Source organism: Pleurodeles waltl, chromosome 5 (genome assembly GCF_031143425.1).
Source record: "Pleurodeles waltl isolate 20211129_DDA chromosome 5, aPleWal1.hap1.20221129, whole genome shotgun sequence".
Lineage (NCBI taxonomy): Eukaryota > Metazoa > Chordata > Amphibia > Caudata > Salamandridae > Pleurodeles > Pleurodeles waltl.
In genome coordinates, this window is record NC_090444.1 from 863,891,214 (window position 1) to 863,911,911 (window position 20,698).

The 20,698-nt window shown below is 43.4% G+C and overlaps 1 protein-coding gene across 1 annotated transcript in view; it reads right to left on the reverse strand.

The window, feature by feature from the left end:
* The window catches only part of LOC138296102 (zinc finger protein 3 homolog), a 1,150,345-nt gene that overhangs the window by 314,473 nt on the left and 815,174 nt on the right, over positions 1-20,698 (reverse strand). The window contains exon 8 of the mRNA XM_069234957.1: positions 17,370-17,459. Within this exon, the coding sequence (XP_069091058.1) occupies positions 17,370-17,459 (90 nt within the window). The remainder of the gene's footprint in view (positions 1-17,369; positions 17,460-20,698) is intronic.

The following is a 20,698-nucleotide window of genomic DNA, read 5'->3' on the forward strand; positions in this document are numbered from 1 at the left end:
CAACTGTGCTAAGCTTTGTGTAACTATAAACATTCTTAAAACATCATACTAATAGGAAAAACGTGTAATACAATATCTGAAATATGTGTAATGCAGTAAGTTAAATGACTAGTTGTCCATGAATACTTGATTATATCAAAGTAGTCAGGCAAACATTCTTCTTAAAAGAGAAAGATACTTGTAGCCTAAGGTCAGCCAAAGAAACATCAATACACTGAGGCCAAATACCACAACATCCTATGATGAATCCATGAAGTATCACATTGGAACAGTTTGTGAGGTTTTTAATTTCTTGTGATAGGTCTTGATAATAGTTGACTTTACTCTCAGATATTTGTTCAAGGGAGTTTTGTGAGTTTTCATGACACATTCATAAAAATTGAAACATCAGTTACTACAGCAGGCCCATCTTTTGTGAATACTACACCCGTTTTTTTCAGTTCACCTTCAGTTATTTTTAACCTGAGGTCCCCTATGATGTCATCCAACCACACTTTTTTGCTCTGTCAATGAAAAGTTTTAAAATGTAGTTGTACCTTTTGATCCTTATGTCTTTGGTTTTGGGACAAGTTCCAGATATGTGAGCAGTTCTTGAACAAACATCTTTGCAATATCTGCATGTTGCAGATATCCTATTCCTTCCTTTGGAAACAGTTTCTCTAGTGTACAGAACACTTGCTCTTAAAATCAATGCAGCTATATATTGATTTTCCTTCAATTTTGTGTTTCTCAACCCAGAAATTGGATGTTGTATTATTTTCCAAATACTTAATGTCCATCACCTTGGAGTAGGTGATAACACAGACAATGCAGTCAATCTCTCTGTTCGCCTCAGGGGTACCGAGGTGTTCCTTTGGAGAATACCAAGCTTTTTAATGGATCGTTTCACCAATTTTTTTCTGCAACCATGGACCAAACATTTGTTTACTAGGAATTTCTGCTTCTCTAAAACAGCTGTCTCTCAACTTCCAATTCCTTTGAATACTTAGAAACTGACCAAAAGGTAATCCATCCATAAGTGCCAGTGGGTGATTACTGGTGTAATGAAGTAGTATATTCCTTTCTGTCAGCTTCTAAAAGAGTTTGAACCCAGCTGGCTGTCAACCACATAAATTGTCAGGTCTGGAAAATCAATTGAATTTCTGTTATAAGTATGGGTGAATTTTACTTCTGGTGTGAGGGATTTTTTTCCACCTTATGAACTCAGACACGGTATGTTGATTGCCTCACTAAATGATAAAAATGTCATCAATAAACTGTTTCCATTGTCAAACATGGCTGTGATAAGGGTTAGAAGTGTGATCAAAAATGCAATGACACTCATTCCGGGATTATGACTTCCTCCTTATGCCTGTCGTAATGAGAGAAATAGGGATGGTTTATGACCTCCCAGTACCTGGTACTATCTCTTAAACAGCTGGTCCCTATCAAATCTTCCCATGCCTCTTCCTGTATTTCCCTCTTCCTTTCCTCCATAGCTCTCTGGTACTCACACCTAGCCTTTGAACATCCTTAGGGTTATGTGGGGTTAGTCTGAGTGCCTCTTTTGGTAGTCTATGAGCCACGGAGCAAGCTGCATTAAACCACTGATGTGGGACGATCTCTGAAATAGATCTATGGGTGACCAGATCGCCTAAGATGAACTCAAATAACCTTTTAAATTCCCTTAGGAAGGAAAAACAACTAGGGTTTTCTTCTAGGCACAACATAATAGATTCCATACTGGCTTGGATGATTTTCTGAGTAAATCTACATGGGTCCATTTATGGCCATTTAATCCGTAGACCCTTATTCTTTGTAAAAGACAGATTGCCCTCCTTAGCTCTGAAATTCTTACTAGTTTTTATTGCTAATCTAATGCATACTGCGTAATAGTCAATAAGACAATTTGACAGAGTTTTATAGTCTGAGGCAAAGTGGATGGCATCTGTTGAAATAATTCTGAAATCTGCAGTACTCCCTGTAGCCCCCGTAAATGTTGGAATCAACTCAGTGGAATCTGACTAGGCTTCACTCAAAATTACTAAAACATGTTTCAGGACCAACGTTTTAAGTGTCCCCCACTCCAGTGTGTTTGAAACGTACCCTATCCACACATTCACCCACTGGAATACCACACATGATTATCTCTTATAGGACACAAGGTAATGTTACAATCCCAAAACCAAAATAGAATTACTTTCTTCACCATTTGAAAAAAAATAATTTAGAAATTCATCGAAATCATTCATTCCTTTACATGCTTTTGGGTTAAAAATGTTGTTAAAGAAGTTTATCAGCAAGATGTTTTGTTCCCCCGCTTAGATATCAAACAAACCAAGAATTGTGGTGAGGACCATTCTAGAGCAATCTTAACTTTCGTAATTTTCATGAAAACAAACATAGCGAGGCCCCCTCATGCTCTTACTGCTGGTGATTCCAGAGCTGCTCAGAACAAAGGGAAAAAAAACATCTACGTAAAAGGGGTTGGTCATCCAAGTCTCTTGGGCGCAGAGGATATCAAAAGATGAGACCAACTTTTGCCAATGTGGATTCGTCAGCTTTTTGTGGGCGCCTGCAATATTACATCTGGTGAGAGTCAACCTCTCTCACTGGGTTATTGATTTTCCTCTTACTTCAGATTCTAACTTTGGACTTTCTGCATTATAATCATCAAGTAAAACTGCCCACTCCTTGTCTTTGATGTCCATTAAGTCTGTGGACCCAGATTGACTCCTAGGCGGGGTACTGGGCTCACTTCACCTTGCACAGTAATCCCTATGATCAATGACTCTGGGAGGTGGGGAGTAAACACACTAGGGCTGGCGCTGTTACCATAGTCTAGGACAATCCTACAGTCAACAGCATCAGAGGTGTGGTCAAACTCCCCTTTAGTGTGTCAGTCAGTGTCTTCCATGCCAACAAGGATGAGAAAATCTCTCATCAGGTTTTGAAATTCCGGAAACTACCCATTTCCACATGTGTAGGGGGTTGATCATGGATCCTTTCCGATGTAGGCGAGATTTAATGATTGTAAAAAAAAAAAAAAACAAGGGCAGAACTTTTTCAAGAATTTGCTAAGTGCCTGTGGGCTTCTAAAATGTATTATAATAGCATCATCTGGAGATTCTTTTTTCCTTAGGGCCAATGCCTCCCACCCGTCGGACAAAGATGATTTCATTAAAAGGGCCCCAGCGGATATTTACTTTGGCCAACAGATAGAGAGGACAAGCATGTTGGATTGAAGGATGATGGCAGTCTAGATAATATTAATGACCCCGTAGCGAAAGCAGGACAAAGTCCTCGGCTGTTGCAGAGAGATGTTGCTCCACTAATTTTATTTCGTTTGAGATAATATCCACTGCCTGCACCAAGAAAAAGTCAATAGTTGTCCTAGTGCTAGTCGGTGAGCTTACAATGGCTGGGGTCACAGTTTTTTCTTTCCCATAGTCACTGGTGGCCTCCCTTAACCTGAAAGTCAAAGTTGCTCAGGCAGTACCTTGAAAGATGTGGTCCGGCCCCTAACAATGGCCCAATATGGTCAGGGCTGCAGGCCAAATGCTGTATAACAGTGACACAGGAACAATGCAACAGCAGTGGCCACTTACCTATCCCCCTGGTTTCGCTGAAAAAGCCGCCACCTCCACCCACAGTGCTCACCACACTATAAAGGTTACAATTAAGTTGAATAATCCATCAGGTATCTGCTGGGTGTCTACCAGGTATCCACCAGGAATCTGCTGGCATCTGCAACCAGTCCACCACCAGGTTTCTGCAACCAGTCACAACCACAGCCTCAGCCCCGACTCCTCTTTAGTTACAGCTGGGGTCCTGTAATTGCCTGCAACTACTCAGTCTCCTCAGCTACTCGCAGTTCCTGCTGCCCCTACCACCTTACTGTACACCCGTGCCCACCTGCCTCTGTAGACGGGCTGGGTACAGTGGCGACAGGCAGAGACAATAGCACAGGTTCCGCAACCACTACAATGGGATGGACTCTAGGCTAGGAAATAAGGATATCAGGCTGTCTTCAGTGGGAGAAGAATGAAACAAGTGTGGGGGTTAACATGGTCTCAAAGCTTGGAGGGGCAAGGGAGGAATTACTCCGCAGGCAGCATGTAATAGCCCTGCAGCCAGGTCCTTCCCAAATCCTTCCTGCATCCTTCCCTTCCCTTGAGCCCCTCGCGGCTCCCTTCTGGTGTCCTCCAGGGTCCTCTGACGCGTGGGTGGGCATGAGCACGGCATAAGGGAGAGAGGGGCCTAGCACTGTAAACAATCACGTCCTCTCACAGGTTTGTTGTCTCAGTGTTGAGCTTCCTGCTTCCGCCCTACTCCCCCTCCTGAGGCTACACAAAAGGATTCTGAATTAGATACCATTCCATCGTGGAAGTTCATAACTGAACAATTGTTTACAATGACAAATGTGGTTTCAAATCATTGATGCATGCCTTTGCATATCCAAATTAGGTGTATATGCCACTTTCATTCCCCCCTCTAATTGCAATTCAGAGCGAGTCACAGAACCACTTTTGTGAGGTGGAAAGGGATTTCTGACTTGAATTAGTCCCCGACATCAGACTAAGAATCTGCAGTACTTTTAAAAAGCAATATACACTGTTAAAATCGCAATTAGCAGAGTGTTTGTTCAGTAGCACATTCATATCATAGAAAGCCAAGCCAATGCACCAGCACTTGCACTCTGCCAAAAGACACACAGCTAGAGAATTGCGGCTTCAGTTAAGAAAATGCCTTCCTCTCCAATACTGAATCTTTCATAGATTCACATTCTTAAATTCGAACAGTTAACAGTTCCTAGTACATTAGAAAGGCAGAAGACTCATCTTATGTAAAGAGGTGTTGATGAACTGCTTGCCCCACCAAAGAATCCGCTGCAGCATCCATATATAATATAAGCAGCAGTACTTGGCAAATGCATGCCAGTTTTTCCAGGTCGCAGCTTCATAGATGTTGTGCAAAGGTATCCCTGCATACAAGGCTGTCATTGGTAAAACGCAGTCACTCCTGCTCTTAAGAGGCCTGTTTAACTTTAAGTAACAGAAGCCATTTGAACATCTTTGCTCGGAGAGGGAATGCTGCTTCCTACCTGACTGAAGAACACCAATAACTGGACAATTTATCATATGTCTTTAGTTTTGTCAAGGTAAAATTTGATCTTGATGCATACAACCAGAGAGTGCAGAGACTTTACAGCTTGGAACATACAAATGTACCAATACTGTTAAGTCTACCCTGAGGTGCTACTGCATAGCTCCTTCTGCCTTTTGCTGAGAACCCTTGAGACCAGGTGAAACAGCAAAAAAGCACACAAAAGATGTTAAATCAGCTCATTGAAAAATCTTTTGCCCCGCGCTCCCTGCTAGTAATGCCAGCTTAAGAAGAAAAGGCATTTCTTGTTGACTTGTGTTGCAAATAGATCGATCTGAGAATGACCAAAGCATCTGAACAGTTGCTGTAACTAGTCATGGTAAATCAACCATTCATGATACTCTAAAAGGCACCCGATGAGACAGGCAGACCTGCAAGGCTCGGTGTTGTTGGCTGTCACCCAGTCCCAATGCTGCTGCGTGTCTTCTGATAAGAGCAGAGATTTCATGCTGCCATCTTTCACTATATAAAACACTGAAGTTGTATTGTCTTGCCAGTCAGGACTGTAGTGTTCAAAAGGGTAGGAAAGAATGTCTGAAGACCCATACAAATAGCTCAAAGCTCATGGACATTTATGAGCAGACTTTTTGGTCTACGACCATCTGCCTATGCATTAATTCTTGCATGTGTGCCCCCTAAACTCACAGACCTCAGGGGTCGCACTGACTTCCATACCATAGCTAGCTGTCTGCATGGACTGTACAGGCGAAGGCAAGCTTGGGGTGCCACCACCCGCTTTACATACTTGGCAGTGTTGATGGTTCGCAGACTGATTGTCATGCATTGGAAGGCTGGGGTGTTACGTGGGGTGGAACGGTTTATGGCAGAGAGGCTTAAGTGAGGAAGAGCGGAGGTGGTGGCACTGAGGATGGAAGAGGCAAGAGGGCTGTGCAAGAGACCAATTGCAGTGGATCCTCAGCAGCGATTGGACACACTGCAGGCACCCTCGAAGGTCCGTGATGTACAAGAACGAGAGCACAGTTGAGGTGTCTGGGTACGACTTTCGTTGTCACGGATTGGCCGGTGCAGCGAGGGACTGAGGGGAAGTACCGAGAATGCAGATTCTCTGTTTGAATTTGCGAGATGATGGACACTATTGAACTGGGGAGGCGAATGTGTGGGGCTCTCGAATCATATGATTGGTGTGACTCCCCTATTACTTGAGAAAGTAGATGACACGACTACTGCATTTTTAGCTTGTTATTTGCACTGTTTTGTGTTTAATGACCTTTGGGACCTGTAACTCCTGATTACCCAGGAACAGTGTAACGTGAAAACAGGGATTGTAATGAGAATATTACTTATATTACTGTGTATTTTTGAACGGCAGGTCCTGGCAAATCCATTGCATTGTTCATGGTAGAAAATACTAATAAAGATGGTTTAAAAAAATGTGTGCCCTCTAAACTTTTGATCAACGCATCTCTTCTCATTACTACTTGGGGCTGTGGACTCTAAAAAAAGGTAGGCCATTTGTAGCATTGCCTGTTATTTTCCATTAACCCAATGCTTGTTCTGACCAGTGGCTTACAACGTGTCATCCATGACCCTACAGCCTGCTTCCACTGATTACCAACTCCTGCTGAATGGGTTTTGTTTGCTGTGCTCAGTGTGGGATTAGCGGAATGCAGGATGACATGAGCACCAGAAGAGACTTACACTTTTGCACTGGGACAACGGAGAGTGCTGAAATGGTTGTGGCTACTGTCACCGTGTTTGACATTCAATCGTTTGGAGGAAATATGGTTTCCCTTGTGAACTGTAAAGAAGTGCTAAAGTTAAATCAAGGTAGTTGGTGATGGTAGAGATGATTAGGCATTATTCAAGGTGAGCACTGATGATGGAATAAAGCCATCCAGGTGGCTAATGAATCCTCTTCTACCTCTTCCACTACTGACCCTTAGATAAACCAGTCATCTTGATGTGGATAAGCTTGACAGTCTTTCTTGCAGAGCTGTGCCACAAATGACTCTAGGCATTGTGCGAAGATTCTTAGGATTGACCTGACGCCAACTGGAACAACAGAAAACTGATAATGCTGTTCTGGCACAGGCAGCCTTAAGATATTGCATATGATTCAGATGAATTGGAATATGAATCTAAGCCTCCTGCAAGTCCAAGGACATCAGGAACTCCCTACCTAGCAGAAGAGAGAAATCCCACTGAGGCATGACCGTCTTACATTACTGCTACTTACAAACGTGTTTAATCCCCTAAGGTCCAATACAGTTCCAGCCACTTGTTTTCTTTTTGACTACTAGAAAAAACCTGGAGTGGAAACGTAGGTTGTGTTGATTTTTAGGAACCTTCTCTATCGCTCATTTCAAAAAGAGCTTGAAAATCTACTATAAATGCTGTCAAGAATGATGAATCTATAAGGCTGATGGTCCACATGGCAGTTTCTGCAAGAACTCTAGGGTGTGCCTGCACAGGGGTGGCTCCTCCGCTAAGGCGGAGGAGCGCCGTCCCAATTGGACTGTTGTTAAAGGAAAAATAAAATGATAATAACGCCACGTTATTATCATTTTATTTTTCTTGGGAGATGGGGTGGGCGGGGCTGGGCTGGAGGGGCCTGGAGGGGGGGTATGTGCACTTTAAAGTCTACATGTCTGTTTGGCCGGGCAAACAGACATGCACACTTTGCAAGTTCTCTACCTGGCTGTACTGCACAGCCTAGTGGAGAACGTGCACATGCTCCCACTCCCAGTCTGAACCGCAAAGCAGGCCACTCAGACCAATCACGACGCTGCTGTTGCTGGCGACAGCAGCATAGTTATTGGCTGGCAGCCTGGGAACAGGAAGAGGACGAGGATGGAGGGGGGACAAACACGTCTTCCCCACAGGTAAGCTTTTTTTTCCCTTTTCACCCCATTCCCCCTCCCCCCCACCCTCATTGAGTGGCAGTCGCCACCTTGCCTGCAATGTACTTACAGAAGGATCTAACTGCCCGAAGTGCATTTCTCTCTTTCCACAACAAAATCTGAAATCTCTAGCTTCACTTCTGAATGTCTTGGCCTTGAATGTGCAGTGATGCTCTTTTCTTTTTGCAACAGCTTATTGTAGTTTTGTCACTGAGGTCTGGAGTACTCCAGTTATTGTATGATTGACGGTATTTACCATAATGCCTGTTCAGAGATCCATATTATGAGAAGCCTCCACTCTACAACTGTGTTCTTTTCAAACCTCGAAACCCAGAGGGTTTGCTAAACCGCAGTCCCCAAATAAGCGTGCTGTGTCAATATTCATCTTGATGCTCTGAGGTGCCTTAGCTATGTTGTTGACGAAGTGATTCTGGCCGGTGTTAGGCAAATTGGGGTCTCTCCCCTGCACATTCAAGCAAAATTAATCACTCTTCAGCCATTCTTGTCAACACTGAGCTGCTGCTGGAGAAAGCCCACATTGGACACATCCATGGGAGCATCAATAACAGCAGCTGGCACACTCGGCTTGTGTGTTCCCTCAAAATTGCTTTCAAAGTGTCGCTTTTGTCTTCTGGAAGGAGATATAGTTGTCAAGTAATGTCACCCCAACCATCTGTGAGTTGTAGCCGCTTAAAGATGGCAAGAACATTGGCTCACCTAGCAGATGCTGCAGCCATGGAGCTAAATCTTTTGAGCAAGGCATTGATCCATCTATGCTCCCCTAATTGAAAGCATAGACATAGGCGTAATCAGGGCAAGGAAGGCCTGTGAAGCAGGCTAAGGCAGTATCTGGTGCCAAAATGTTTGTTTCCAAATACAGACCTGCAGCTAGTGCCTTGTTAAGCTTTATCTCCTCTTGCCAGGCAAAATCAAGAATAGTAATTTTATTTATGGTTGTTCTTTATAATCATATCAGAAAAATGGTTGTTCTGTGGAGGTCATAAGAAGGTCAAACTTCTCTGCAACTCTCTTGAAAAAAACTGCATCACACTTTGATATATAATCCAATGGGTCATCAACTGCAGCAGGTGTCTCCTGACCCTTAACTGTTATTAGAAGCTCTATGCAGTCTTCTGTGGTTTTACCTTTGTCGTCAATTGACGGTTTCCAGTTCTCAGTTATCATCTGGATGTCCGATTCACATCATGAGGGTCATCTTCACTTTCGCTGGAACCTCCCATGTCCTCTGGAGAAGGGAGGCACAAATACCTGTAGGGCTACATGTTACCATGTACAAGGTACCTGGAGCAAAAAGGTAGAGGAAACATCACTGCTTCTCCTACTTCTCCCCCAAGACCTGGAACGACCAACCTCTCCATCTTCGAACAGCACTCTCCCTTTTAGGAAGAGAATCAAGGCCTCTCTCTTTGACAGAGAAGTCTCATCCACAGTGCCCAGATACTCCTAGGGGTGACAGTGCTGCGCTAGACAAATACTGATTGACTGAGGCAGCAACGCCTATAGTGTCATTGTAAATGGCTGCTACTTCAGCTTCATGTAGACGACAATATTCCCCTTGACAGTGGCTTTATAGCTTACAGGATTTTGTCATTAGATGACGTTTTTGGTGGAAATGGCACCAGAATATCCACTACTGCTGGTTTTGTGCACCGCTGTTACGAGGAAAGAGTCAGAGTAGCGAATGGCTGCAGCAAGAGAGATTGATTGCTTTTCTGAAACACATAAGGATGACATAAGTGCTGAACTACCTAACTATAAATCTTATCAAATATATTGAAATGTGTAAAATATATATTCTATTGTAAAGTTTCAAAGGCCCATCAAAGGCCCATCTGGCTAATAAAATATTTTAAAATTTTAAAATATATAATAATAAAAAGGCTATACATAAGTAAAAAGGTATCTTGAAAATCTACATCGAAAAGCAAAAAAGGTCTAAGAAAGGTAAATCAGAAGGCTAGAGGTAGCATTTTTAGAAACAGCCGGTATGATTCTCGATCATTCACGAAAGGTGGACAAAGACTAGTACAGACAATTCAATTTGAATTGTGGTTCATGAATGGAATTTGAAAATCTGTTACTTCACCTCTGATGGAAATACAGTGCGAGAATTTTAAGGTGGACAGCATTTCGGTTTCACACCTCGAAATAACTTGCATCTTCCTTGACATTATCTTGCCTGAATCTAGTGCATCAACTCAAACAAACAAATCCAGAATGTCCCTCACACAATATTCTGGGGAGTTCACCAGGAATGTTCATTAAGACACGTTTCACTTAATTTAACTATATGTCCCTTGGTTATCTGGCATTTAAGTGGTCACCAACATACATATTTTTCAATATATGAAACCCCTAATGGTCCTTAAAGCCAGGCCAGTAGACTATTCACATACTAATGATATATAATTCATTTAACCATTGAAGTCGTTCCAGCACCTTTTTCTAATGCAGATATCTAAACAACTACTGAATTGATTCACAGAAAAGGACAGATAAGTCCTACTGTGAGTAAAGTTCATGAAACATGAAAAGTTTGGTAGAATTCAGTTCGGCTGTTTCTACTACTGCAGATAGTCTAGACTGTGTCAAATGCGCAGAGAACCTAGCAATCAGCCATTGCTGCACCTACAGCCTCCTGCGTGTGCATTTGGCTTGTGTGGGACAAGGAAATGTACTCAGAGATCGGTACACACAGCTGAACACCATGTGCAGCTGGGTTGGGTGGAACATATAAGACCCTGTGCTCAGAGTTAAATGTGCTCACGACATGCACAGCTAGTTTTTATAGGATGGCGCTGATGTAGGACATGCCCATGGCCATTGCACACACTTTAAGATGGAGTGCGAGTGATTTAGAGAGACAGAGCAGGCGCCTTCTGTGCAAGGCTGCAGTCACTATAACACCCTCCACTCTCCCCCTTTCTCTAATCTCTGATACCACTGTTACGCTCATTTATGAAAATTAGAAGAACATTCAGGGTTTTCTACTCCATAGACATCAAACAAAAATAAAACGATATTAGAATTAATATATTTTAAACGTGGTAACTTGCCCTTCCTTCGTATACTATGGTCTTTCTTTACTCCTTTTTTGATTTAATTTTATTATATTTCTGGCTAGGCCTGACAAACAAGCTACTTACTGTCGGTAACACTCTTTCTGGTGAATATTCTAACCAGGCGGCTGACTGTTTCCAGAAATTCTTCAAAGTAGTGCTCCTGCATGCAACTAGGTGGCGCTGTGCAGCCCCAAGAGGGCTTGGTTTCCAGCCCGGTAGCAACGGATCAGAGATGCATATTAGCGCCACTCCTGAACACCAATGTCAATTCTTGCTTCACTCTTTCTGTGCCCCCGGATGCAAAGAGCAAAACAATTAGAGGTGCCAGTGTGCAGATCTGTAATTTGACAATATGGCAGATTGTAAAAAGAGACCACTCCACAGAACAGGGTGGTGGGAGGAAAGTGAGGAGTGTGCTATTAGATACAGCATTCACCAGGAACATTCTTTTAACTCTAGATTCCTTACCTTTAAAACAGATACCGCAGCAGTACCTCCCAAGGTGGAGGGGCTGTGGAGTGGGCAAAGATTAAAAACAAAAATCACTGCAGGACCGAACAGGCAAAATGCACTTCCCGTCGGACCGGGTTGCCAAAGTAGTAGTGTTTCGGGAATGAGTGTACTGACACCCACACCACAGGCTGGCAGTTGTCAAGAACAGGCACATCAACCGTAGCCCCGTGAGAATCGGCCCTAAGTTCTTTTAGTGGCTGCTTTTTGGCCTGTGCCAAAAGGCATGGGTAGAGTCCTTTTTTGCACCAATGTACCTTTCTTTTCCCCCAGAAAACCTCCCAAAAAACTGATCGTCTACCCTGATGAGCTCTAGCCAGTGAAGTGTTTTCCCCTCTTTCAAGGGGTGAGATGGGTCTAAGAATGTTGGGAGTGTGATGGATTGCCCAAAGTGAAAAGGAGTCACATCTTTAGGCAAGAAGACCCCTCGAGATCAGCTTGTCCAGAAAAAGGTGGTGGAGGGGAGCCAGGAGTTAATTCATGCAACATTACGTAGTTCTGCATCATCTCAAAGTAAATACAAATGAAAAGCGTCAGGACCAAATTATGGTCCCATTGTGGCATCACAAAGTTTTGGAGGGTACATGTGAGTTACATTTTTAAGAAACTGCATCACAAGTGACTTAAACAAAGATAGCACAGAGTGCTGTTTGGCCAACATTGGCTTGTTGGCGTGCTAGTACACCCATGCAGTAATGTTTTGTAAAAGCGTGTAGTGTGGACCAGGTAGATGCTATGCATATATAAGCTAATGGAATGTTTCCTAGGAAGGGCATAGAGGCCCCTTTTTCTCAAGTGGAGTGTGCTCTAGGAGGGATGGAAATGTTCTCTTAGCTGTAGCATAGCATGTCTGGATGCATTTCATGATCCATCTTGCAATGCCTAATTTGGACAGACCCTTCCCTTGATGGAGTTTGGAGAATGCAAGAAGGAGTTGTTGTGCGCTCCTACATGGTTTAGTTCTAACAATGTAGCACAAGAGGGCTTGTTTCATATCCAAATTATGGAGAGCCCATTCAGCAACTGAGTCAGGTTGTGGTAAAAGAAAACAGGGAGTTCAATGGACTAGTTAAGGTGGAACTGGGAGACTACCATAGGGAGGGATTTGGGGTTGGGTGAAGGAAAACCCTATCCCTAAGAACTTGGAAGAAAGGTTCTTCTAAGTTTAATACCTGTAGCTCACTAAAACGCCTGAGTGAAGTGATAGCAACATGAAATGTCATGTTCCAAAAAAAGGTACTGAAGGGGGCAGCAGTGGAGGGACTCAAACGGAGGATCCATGATTCTATTTCTGGGAAGCCCCAGTGCTGGACATACTGGTGAAGGACTTGTGGGTGGAGTTTCTACTCCACTTCCATTCCTGGAAGGTACTCCATTACCAGATGGACTCTGTGTTGGAGAACCCACCTCCAAATGCTCTCTGCTGACTGCGAGAGCTGAAAAAACAGGATGCTGTCCTGTTTCTGAAGGTAATACATGACTGTCATGTTGTCTGTCCGAATGAAAATGGCCTTGTCTGTCAGGTGAGGTAGAAAAGCCTTCAACACTGCTGGAACAGCAATGGTCCCAGGTTGATACTGTGGAGGACTGGGTGTTTGGGCTCCCAATGGCCCTGGACAGACAGATCCTGTGAGTGTGCACCCCACTACAACGGACGCATGTGTAGTCTGGCATGTGGTACCATAGCAATGCATACGGCCATCATGTCAAGGAGGCACATGACTGTGCTGATCGAGACCTGACAATCCGGTTTGAAAAGAGGAATTAGTGCTTGAAAGGACTGGATCCTGGCTGGGTTTGGATAGGCTATGCCAACCTCTGAGTTGAAAATCACAACAAGGTAGGGCTGGATCTGGAGGATCGGTAGGAGGGATTTGGTGGCATTGATAGTGAACCCTAAGTCATACTGGAGGTTTATGGCAATCTGAGTGAGATCGTGGGATTGCTGGCGGGCAGCCCTTTTGAATAGCAAGTCATTCAGGTAGGGGAAGACATGAATATTCTGTCTGCGCAGATGATCAGCCACCACTGCAAAACACTTGGTGAACAAGCAAGGTGCAGGGGTGACCCCAAAAAGGAACATTTTGAAGTGGTAATGCTTTCCACTGACCACAAACCTGAGATATTGACAATGAGCCGGGTGTTTTGGTATGTGGAAATAGGCATCCTTTAGGTCGACAGCAGTAATGAAGTCACCTTGTTGCGGAAGTGGATTTTGTAGGATTCCCTAAAGTAGCCTCTAAGAGAGGGCTGTCTGGCCTGTGAGTTTTAGTAGGATGTGGAGGCATCAGGGGAGGTAGTCTATAATCCTCCAATGAAGTGTAGGCAACAAAAGGAGCCACGAGGTGCAGGTGTTTTAAGTGCACCCATAGCAAGCTGTCTCCATATCTTTTTTGACTTGCTTTAAAGTTTGGTCTACCTGTGGACCAAATAAATGCTGACCATCAAACAGCATGTGAATGAGGTTCTGTTGGACCCCTGACTTGAAGCCAGAAATATAGAGCCAGGCATGCCTATGCAGGAGGAGGCTGAAGTTCACTCCTCTGGCGGCCCAGTGGGCATGGTCATATCAAGAGAGTAGCCCCATGTAGTTAGCAATAAGTCAATAATGACTGGCTGATTGTGCAGCCACTCTTTTCCCCACAGCGTCTATAAACTAACTTCTCATAGTGGGACGTCACCACTAGCCTGAGAGTTGGCTGTCTTACGGGCTGTAGTGACAAACAGGGAGTCAGATGGGAGTTGCCCACAAATGTAAATGGAGTTAGTAGGGGAGGCCTTTTACTATTTTTGAGCATGGGATGGGAATGGGAGGAGGGAGGGGTGTAACAGAGGGTTTCAAAGCGAAAGTCATACTCCAAAGGCTCTGTGTGAAGATCCACATTATGGAAGGAGGCAGCCCTACCAATAAGCTCCTGTCCGGTGGGGAGAGGCAGGCAGGCTATAAGTAGGAGCTTTGGATCACCCGATGGGTCTGCATCGTTGGAGTCTCCTGGGTCACCTTGCGGAGGAATGTCAAATATGTCCCCCCATGACCACCTGTGTCAGAAGGAGGTGACCCTTGAGATGTAATGTCAAGGGGATCCTCTGGAGAAGCAGGCGGGGAAGGTTGAGGAAGAGGGTGGGGTGATTTATGTGTGAAGTGTAAGGGACTAGTAGCCTTGTCCACCTTCTTGTGCTGCTTTGGTGGGGTTGGAATGTCCAAGGTCTTCTCGAAACACAGATAATGTTTGGAAGGTTGAGCAGCTGTGGAATCCAATGGACGGGGCGGATCCTGCCTGTGTGAGGATCGATAACCAAGGGTCCTTATCAAGCATCAATCTCCTCTTGTAGTTTGTGTAGAATCGAGTCCACAGTGCTGGAACTGAGATCGATGGCAAGGGTTTTGGCTCTTCAGGTGGCTTACGTTTTTGACAACGATATTCAGGTCAGCGTCAAAAGTCAAGCAAGGGCAGGGATGGTTGGTGCAGAGGCGGCCAGTTTCATTGACTGTTTTGGTGCCGAGCAGGAGCTGAGCGATACATCAGAAGATGATTGTTGGTGCCGTCTATGGCCCAAAGGTAGTGGTAGCCCAAAGGCAGTGGTGGCCTGGTGCCTTGTCTCTAGTGTTTCAGTGCGGCTTGGTGCCCCTTGGTAGAGGAGGTCTCAGCTTGAGAGTGATGGCGAGGGGGTACCCTATTCACACCTGCTGAGCTGCCAGGTCTTCGATCTCCAAATCGGAGCTGTCCTCAGGGAAAAAAAACATCTTTGTCCGCAGCCAAGGGCTGTAGATGGTGCTGCTCCATCGATGTCTTCTGGGCCAATGAGGTACGGACTGTCATCTTCACTCCTTAGCAACATCTTGGGATGCTTGAGCCAGACAATCTCTAAGGGTCTTTTCGGAGTAGAAGGTGCATCAAAGTAGCAAATAGCCTCATTGTGCTTAGGCGAAAGACATAAAATGCAGACCTGATGCAGATTGGTGCGAGAATACTTTGTGTGGCAGCATTGGCATTGTTTCCATCATCGTTGAGGTATAGTGGAGAGACGCTTGTGGGGAGAGAGCAGGCCCCGAACAGGACTTCCAGTAAGTTTTGTGGCAGTGTGGACTGTCTTTTAGGTTACTGCAGGTGTCCACAGATGCACAAGGGGAGATTAAGACATGCAAGCAACATAATAATCAACAAAAGACCCATCAGATCCAAAGATATCTCTGTACAGAAGTCACAATCAAGGTATATGAGTAGGCAGAGGATACGACAACACAAGAAAAAGACCAGGATCATGGGTAGGCAGACTTGTTCCTTTTTTATACTATACAGTGGCAACTCCTGTTGGGTACACTGGTTACAGTGGGCATATGTCTGACTTCAAAAGCTATAGAGGAAATATTTTAGTAGTAAGAGTAAAATAGATCATATAAAAAAAAGAGTACAGGATATCGCCATGCTAATGTACATATTTTCCCATACTGTACCTACTATAGGAAAATGCTCCAGTAATAGTATGATCATTCTGTGTAAAATGTTCAGGGAATAGTACAATGCTATCAAATGTCTTCCAAAAATGTGCATGAATCAATAACAATAGGATTTTAGAATAGTGATTTGTGACACTATGTAGGCTTGCATTTAAAGTTACCTCTGCAAACATTTGTCTGACCAGGCTTATACAAACACAATTTCTGAATTATTCACAGATCAACAGTGTCCCCTGCTTGACTTCCAAAAACTGTGAGAAAGGTGAGTGAAGAGGATTTTTCACTCAAAAGAGTCCCTACTGTGTTCAAACTGTATGATATTCTCCAATGATATTGTTCATGGTCTAAGTGTAGCCTTAGAGCTATCTAGGAGAATTTCTATTTAGTGTAACTGATTGCAGATGTGAAAGTCTTACTTCAGGGAAATCAAGTGTTGGTAAAATAATTTTGCAAGCAAACCTCATAAGCAGAAGACAAATATAGTTAATACAATTCATTCACAAGACTTCCACAGAAACCAGTACACAATATTGAGAAGCTTATTCAGAGCTTGCCAGTAAAACATCCTATTAATACCGCACAAGAAATAAGTAATAAGAAGGGTAAGGCAATAATGATGAATGTTTTCCTTTGTTCAAAGGTGCAAAACTCAAAATATTGAGGCTTTTCCAAGTATGTTTCAGCAGGTTTGACCAGGTGAAATTTGTGCATGAAAAACATTATAGTCTGTGTTCTAATACTGTGCAACGTTTAATGCAATGCAGATTCTGTTTGTAATGTTTCCATAAAAATGGCCTATCATGTCCTCAGACATTTAGGCCCTCATTTCGAGTCTGGCGGGAGGAAAAAGACGCCTGCCAAACTCCTGCAGTCTTCCCGCTGCCCCTATTATGAGTATCCTGCTGACCTAGCGGGAAACAATTCACAACATTGCCGCTGGCTCAATTACGAGCTGGCGGCAATGTTGCGGTGCTTAGGTGCAACAGCACCCATTACGATTTTCACCGTCTGCTAAGCAGACAGTGAAAAGCGCAACGGGGCTGTCCATGACAAGGACATGGGCAGTGCAGGGGCCCCCTGCACCCTGTCTCCGCCAGCTTTTGCATGGTGGGGCAAGGGAAATTGGCAGTGCTGACGGTCTGACCATAATGCTTTCGCCATGGTCATAATATGGCAGTATGAGCGCCGCTTTGGCGGGCATTCAGATCGCCACCATGAGTATTGCGGTCCTAGGACCGCCAGACTCGTAATGAGGGCTCTAATGTCCTCAATTATTAGACTTGAATGGACACAAAAATATTTATAACTTACCAGAGTTGGGGGCAGGGCTGCTTTCGTCTACTTTCGCACCAAGGTGATCCCTCAAACTTGCCTCTAAATCTGTATCGAAAAAAGGAAACCCTGTTGGATACAATAAAAATATATTAGTTATAGGAGAAATATATGATGGAACTTCAAGATCTGCAAACCTTGATTCAATCACCATATAAGTAATAGATTCATAATTATTTTCTGGCAAGAATAAAACATATTTTTTTTCCAGGAAATATTGGGCCAGATTTAAAATTTGGCAGATGGCACTCAGGGTGGTGGAAGATATTACGTCAGCAGTGCAGATAGACCATCATCCCATCCACCAACTTTAGAGATCACAGCTAGCCCAGCGGTAATGTCTATGCCTTGACAGGAACGATCCTCATGGTGGTTCCTGTTAAGGTTAAAGTCCTTTTTGTGGACAGCAACTGTCAGTTTTGATGGCCATCCACCAAAACTTATAAAATGTTTAGTTTTTCAAAAACAGTGTCCAAAAATGTGAGTATGTTATTGAAAAACAAAGCAATAATGCCCAGGACAGTTTTTCCCTGGAGTTGGCAGTTATTATTTGTTTTTTTTCCCTGTCCCTTACTGCCAGGTTTTATCTGGCAGTGATAGACAGAAAAAAGGACAACACATTGTCCACCCTAATTCAGGCCGGCAGTGTAATGTCCTTACTCCATCAGACCATGAGAGGAAATTTTCAGTGGACTGAGCCAACTGGGGCTCCATCGTGTTTGTGACAGATTACCCTGTGCTCCAAACACTAAACACCCCACTGTTTGTCTCATGACAATGTGCACAATAGGGATTAGTGTATGCCTTGCCAAATGGGGACTGCAAGCCTTTGTGGACCCTATGGAATGAGGAATGGAACTGTGATTCTTTACAGACTCTGGTTATTTGCGTTGAGCAGCGGAATCTGTGGATCCCACGTGCTTCCTACAAACACTGGTAATGAACACAAGACTTTGCGGAAAAGAGTTACACTTACTTGCAGGAGACACTTCTCCGTCTTGAGACCATATTGCTTTGAAGAATGGAAAAAGGGAAAGACTTTTACAGATGGTCTATTTTTAAGGTCTGTGACATCTAGTGGTTGAAGGATAAAAACAGCATTGTTCCCAGTAACAGGAAGAATGATAATATACCATGTGTCTTGCAAATACAAGATGTTGGTATACTGTTTCCTGGGTTATTGGAAGAGGTGTCAGCACTGGTTTCCTTTATAAAGAATCAAATTCCTCCATGTGTCTCAACATCTGAGGAGCTGTCCTCATCACAGTCTTTGCCCACTGCACCTCATTCCCTTATTTCTGCTACCTGTATTCTTGTTAGAATTCTAGAGTTATGATTTTGCTAGTTTGGTTGTACGGATTCTAGCTAGAATGTTTGTGTTAGGATTTTTTTTTTTTTTTTCTGATTTTGCTTGCATGTTTTTAAAAGTTTTTTTAATGCAACTTCCTTGATTTTACCTTTCTTAGGTTCCTCAAAGTTACTTCTGCCACCTTGCACAACTTTCTTAGTGCATTGCTTGGTGTCGCTTCACCTTCCTCTCAGTGAATCTGGAAGACAATGGTGAGACTTCCGAGGAAAGTCGCTTTTGTCATCTCTCTCTCAAGAAGGGAATGCAAAGGAAGTGTGATCTGCCATTAACAATAAGTTACAGTTTATTCTGAATAATAATAAGAAACTCTCTTAAGTGTGAAAAGATTTTCATAGAAGACGTAGGGCCGTATTCAATTTGGTGGACAGGATACTCTCCAAAACTGGCAAATTTCACTTCTGTCACAGACTATAATGGGTAAATCAGCTGACAGGATTTCCACCATGTTTGTGACAGAGTATCCTGCCCACTTAAATCTAAATAAGGCCCATGGTTTACTTATGCCACTTTTCACTGTGAGTGCAGATGACACAGAGACAGTGCATTGTGAGATGTATAGTTTACTGCAATGTTTTACAGTTTCAAAACTAGATCGCAACCTTATTTGTTTTAACAAGGTCTTCTTCTCCCTCTCCATATTGTACAACCTATCCACATTCTCTCCTTCAAACAAAATGTTTTATTTCTGTCTACATATGACCTTTTCCCTTCGTGGCATTAAAGCTGCAAAGCAAACATATTTGATGAATGAATTTATAACTGAATAAGTATGTGGACTACATGGATAAATTGTGCCGTGATTAGTACCGGTGTTTCTGTATAACATCACTCACACAAGTCGTGCCATATGCTTATCTGAATTCCCACAGGTTGATTCATAATATTTATATTCCAGTAAGTCTTTAAGAAAGTGAGTGGGTAAGTTAACAGTTCGAAAGGAGGTTAACTATTACAGTTTGCCAAAGCTGAATAATTGAGAGAAGACAATTGCACGCACAAAGGACTGTGTGAAAATGTCTGCTAACAGGCCAACAGACATGATGTGGCACAATTTGAAGACTATGCAAGCTAATGGCAAATGCACCTTGTTGTGGCACACATGGGCTCTCCATGCGAACGGCCATGGACCCCTGGCATGAATGCACAAATGCTTGTGAAACTGGTGTCCTGACTTTTTTGGCACAGTTGTCATGATAACCTACTGTGTAGCCTAACGCCTAGGCCTGCCCATGGTAATACAAGATCCAGAATCTATTCTGTGACTTGTATTGTATGCCCAGACAAAGGTCTCTCGCTCAGTCTGCAACTGGAACCAAACTACACCTGACTGAAGAGGCCCAATCAGGCAGAAACTAGTCTTTGGTTGCTTGTATTCCAGTTCTGAGAGGACCTGGCTCGGCAGTTCAGGCTGGACAATTCCTATTGGAGCAGGACCACCAATGGATTTGTATTTGGTTAGGCCTAGTCTGATGTGGCATGGTGGGCAAAAGAGCAATGTGATGGAATAATACCCTGAGCGAGTGTCAATAGTTAGAATTATTTCAAGCATTCCTTCCATGACCTATGGTATATCTATTAAGAACTTTTATTTTCTTTGCAAATTAGATATGTAGCTTTGTTCTTGGGAAACTTGGCAAAAAAAGTGCTCTTCTTCCCATGTGGAATGGATCATCCTTCTTGGCTGGCTGTACAATATGGCTACAGATGAGTGAATTTTGGAATTTTAAGCTTGTATAAATCAAAGGTGCTTTGATTTGGTAGCATTACCTGATGGACCAATAAGTACCTAGATACTAGCACGGTTCACAGTGGTAAAAGTCCTGTTTACACAAGAATGAGTGCCAGAAAAGTACTTATGCATGTATACAGAACTTCTCAAAAATACTGCTGTATAATTCAAAAGCAAGTCTTTCCCTTCACATGAATACTGCAATAAAAT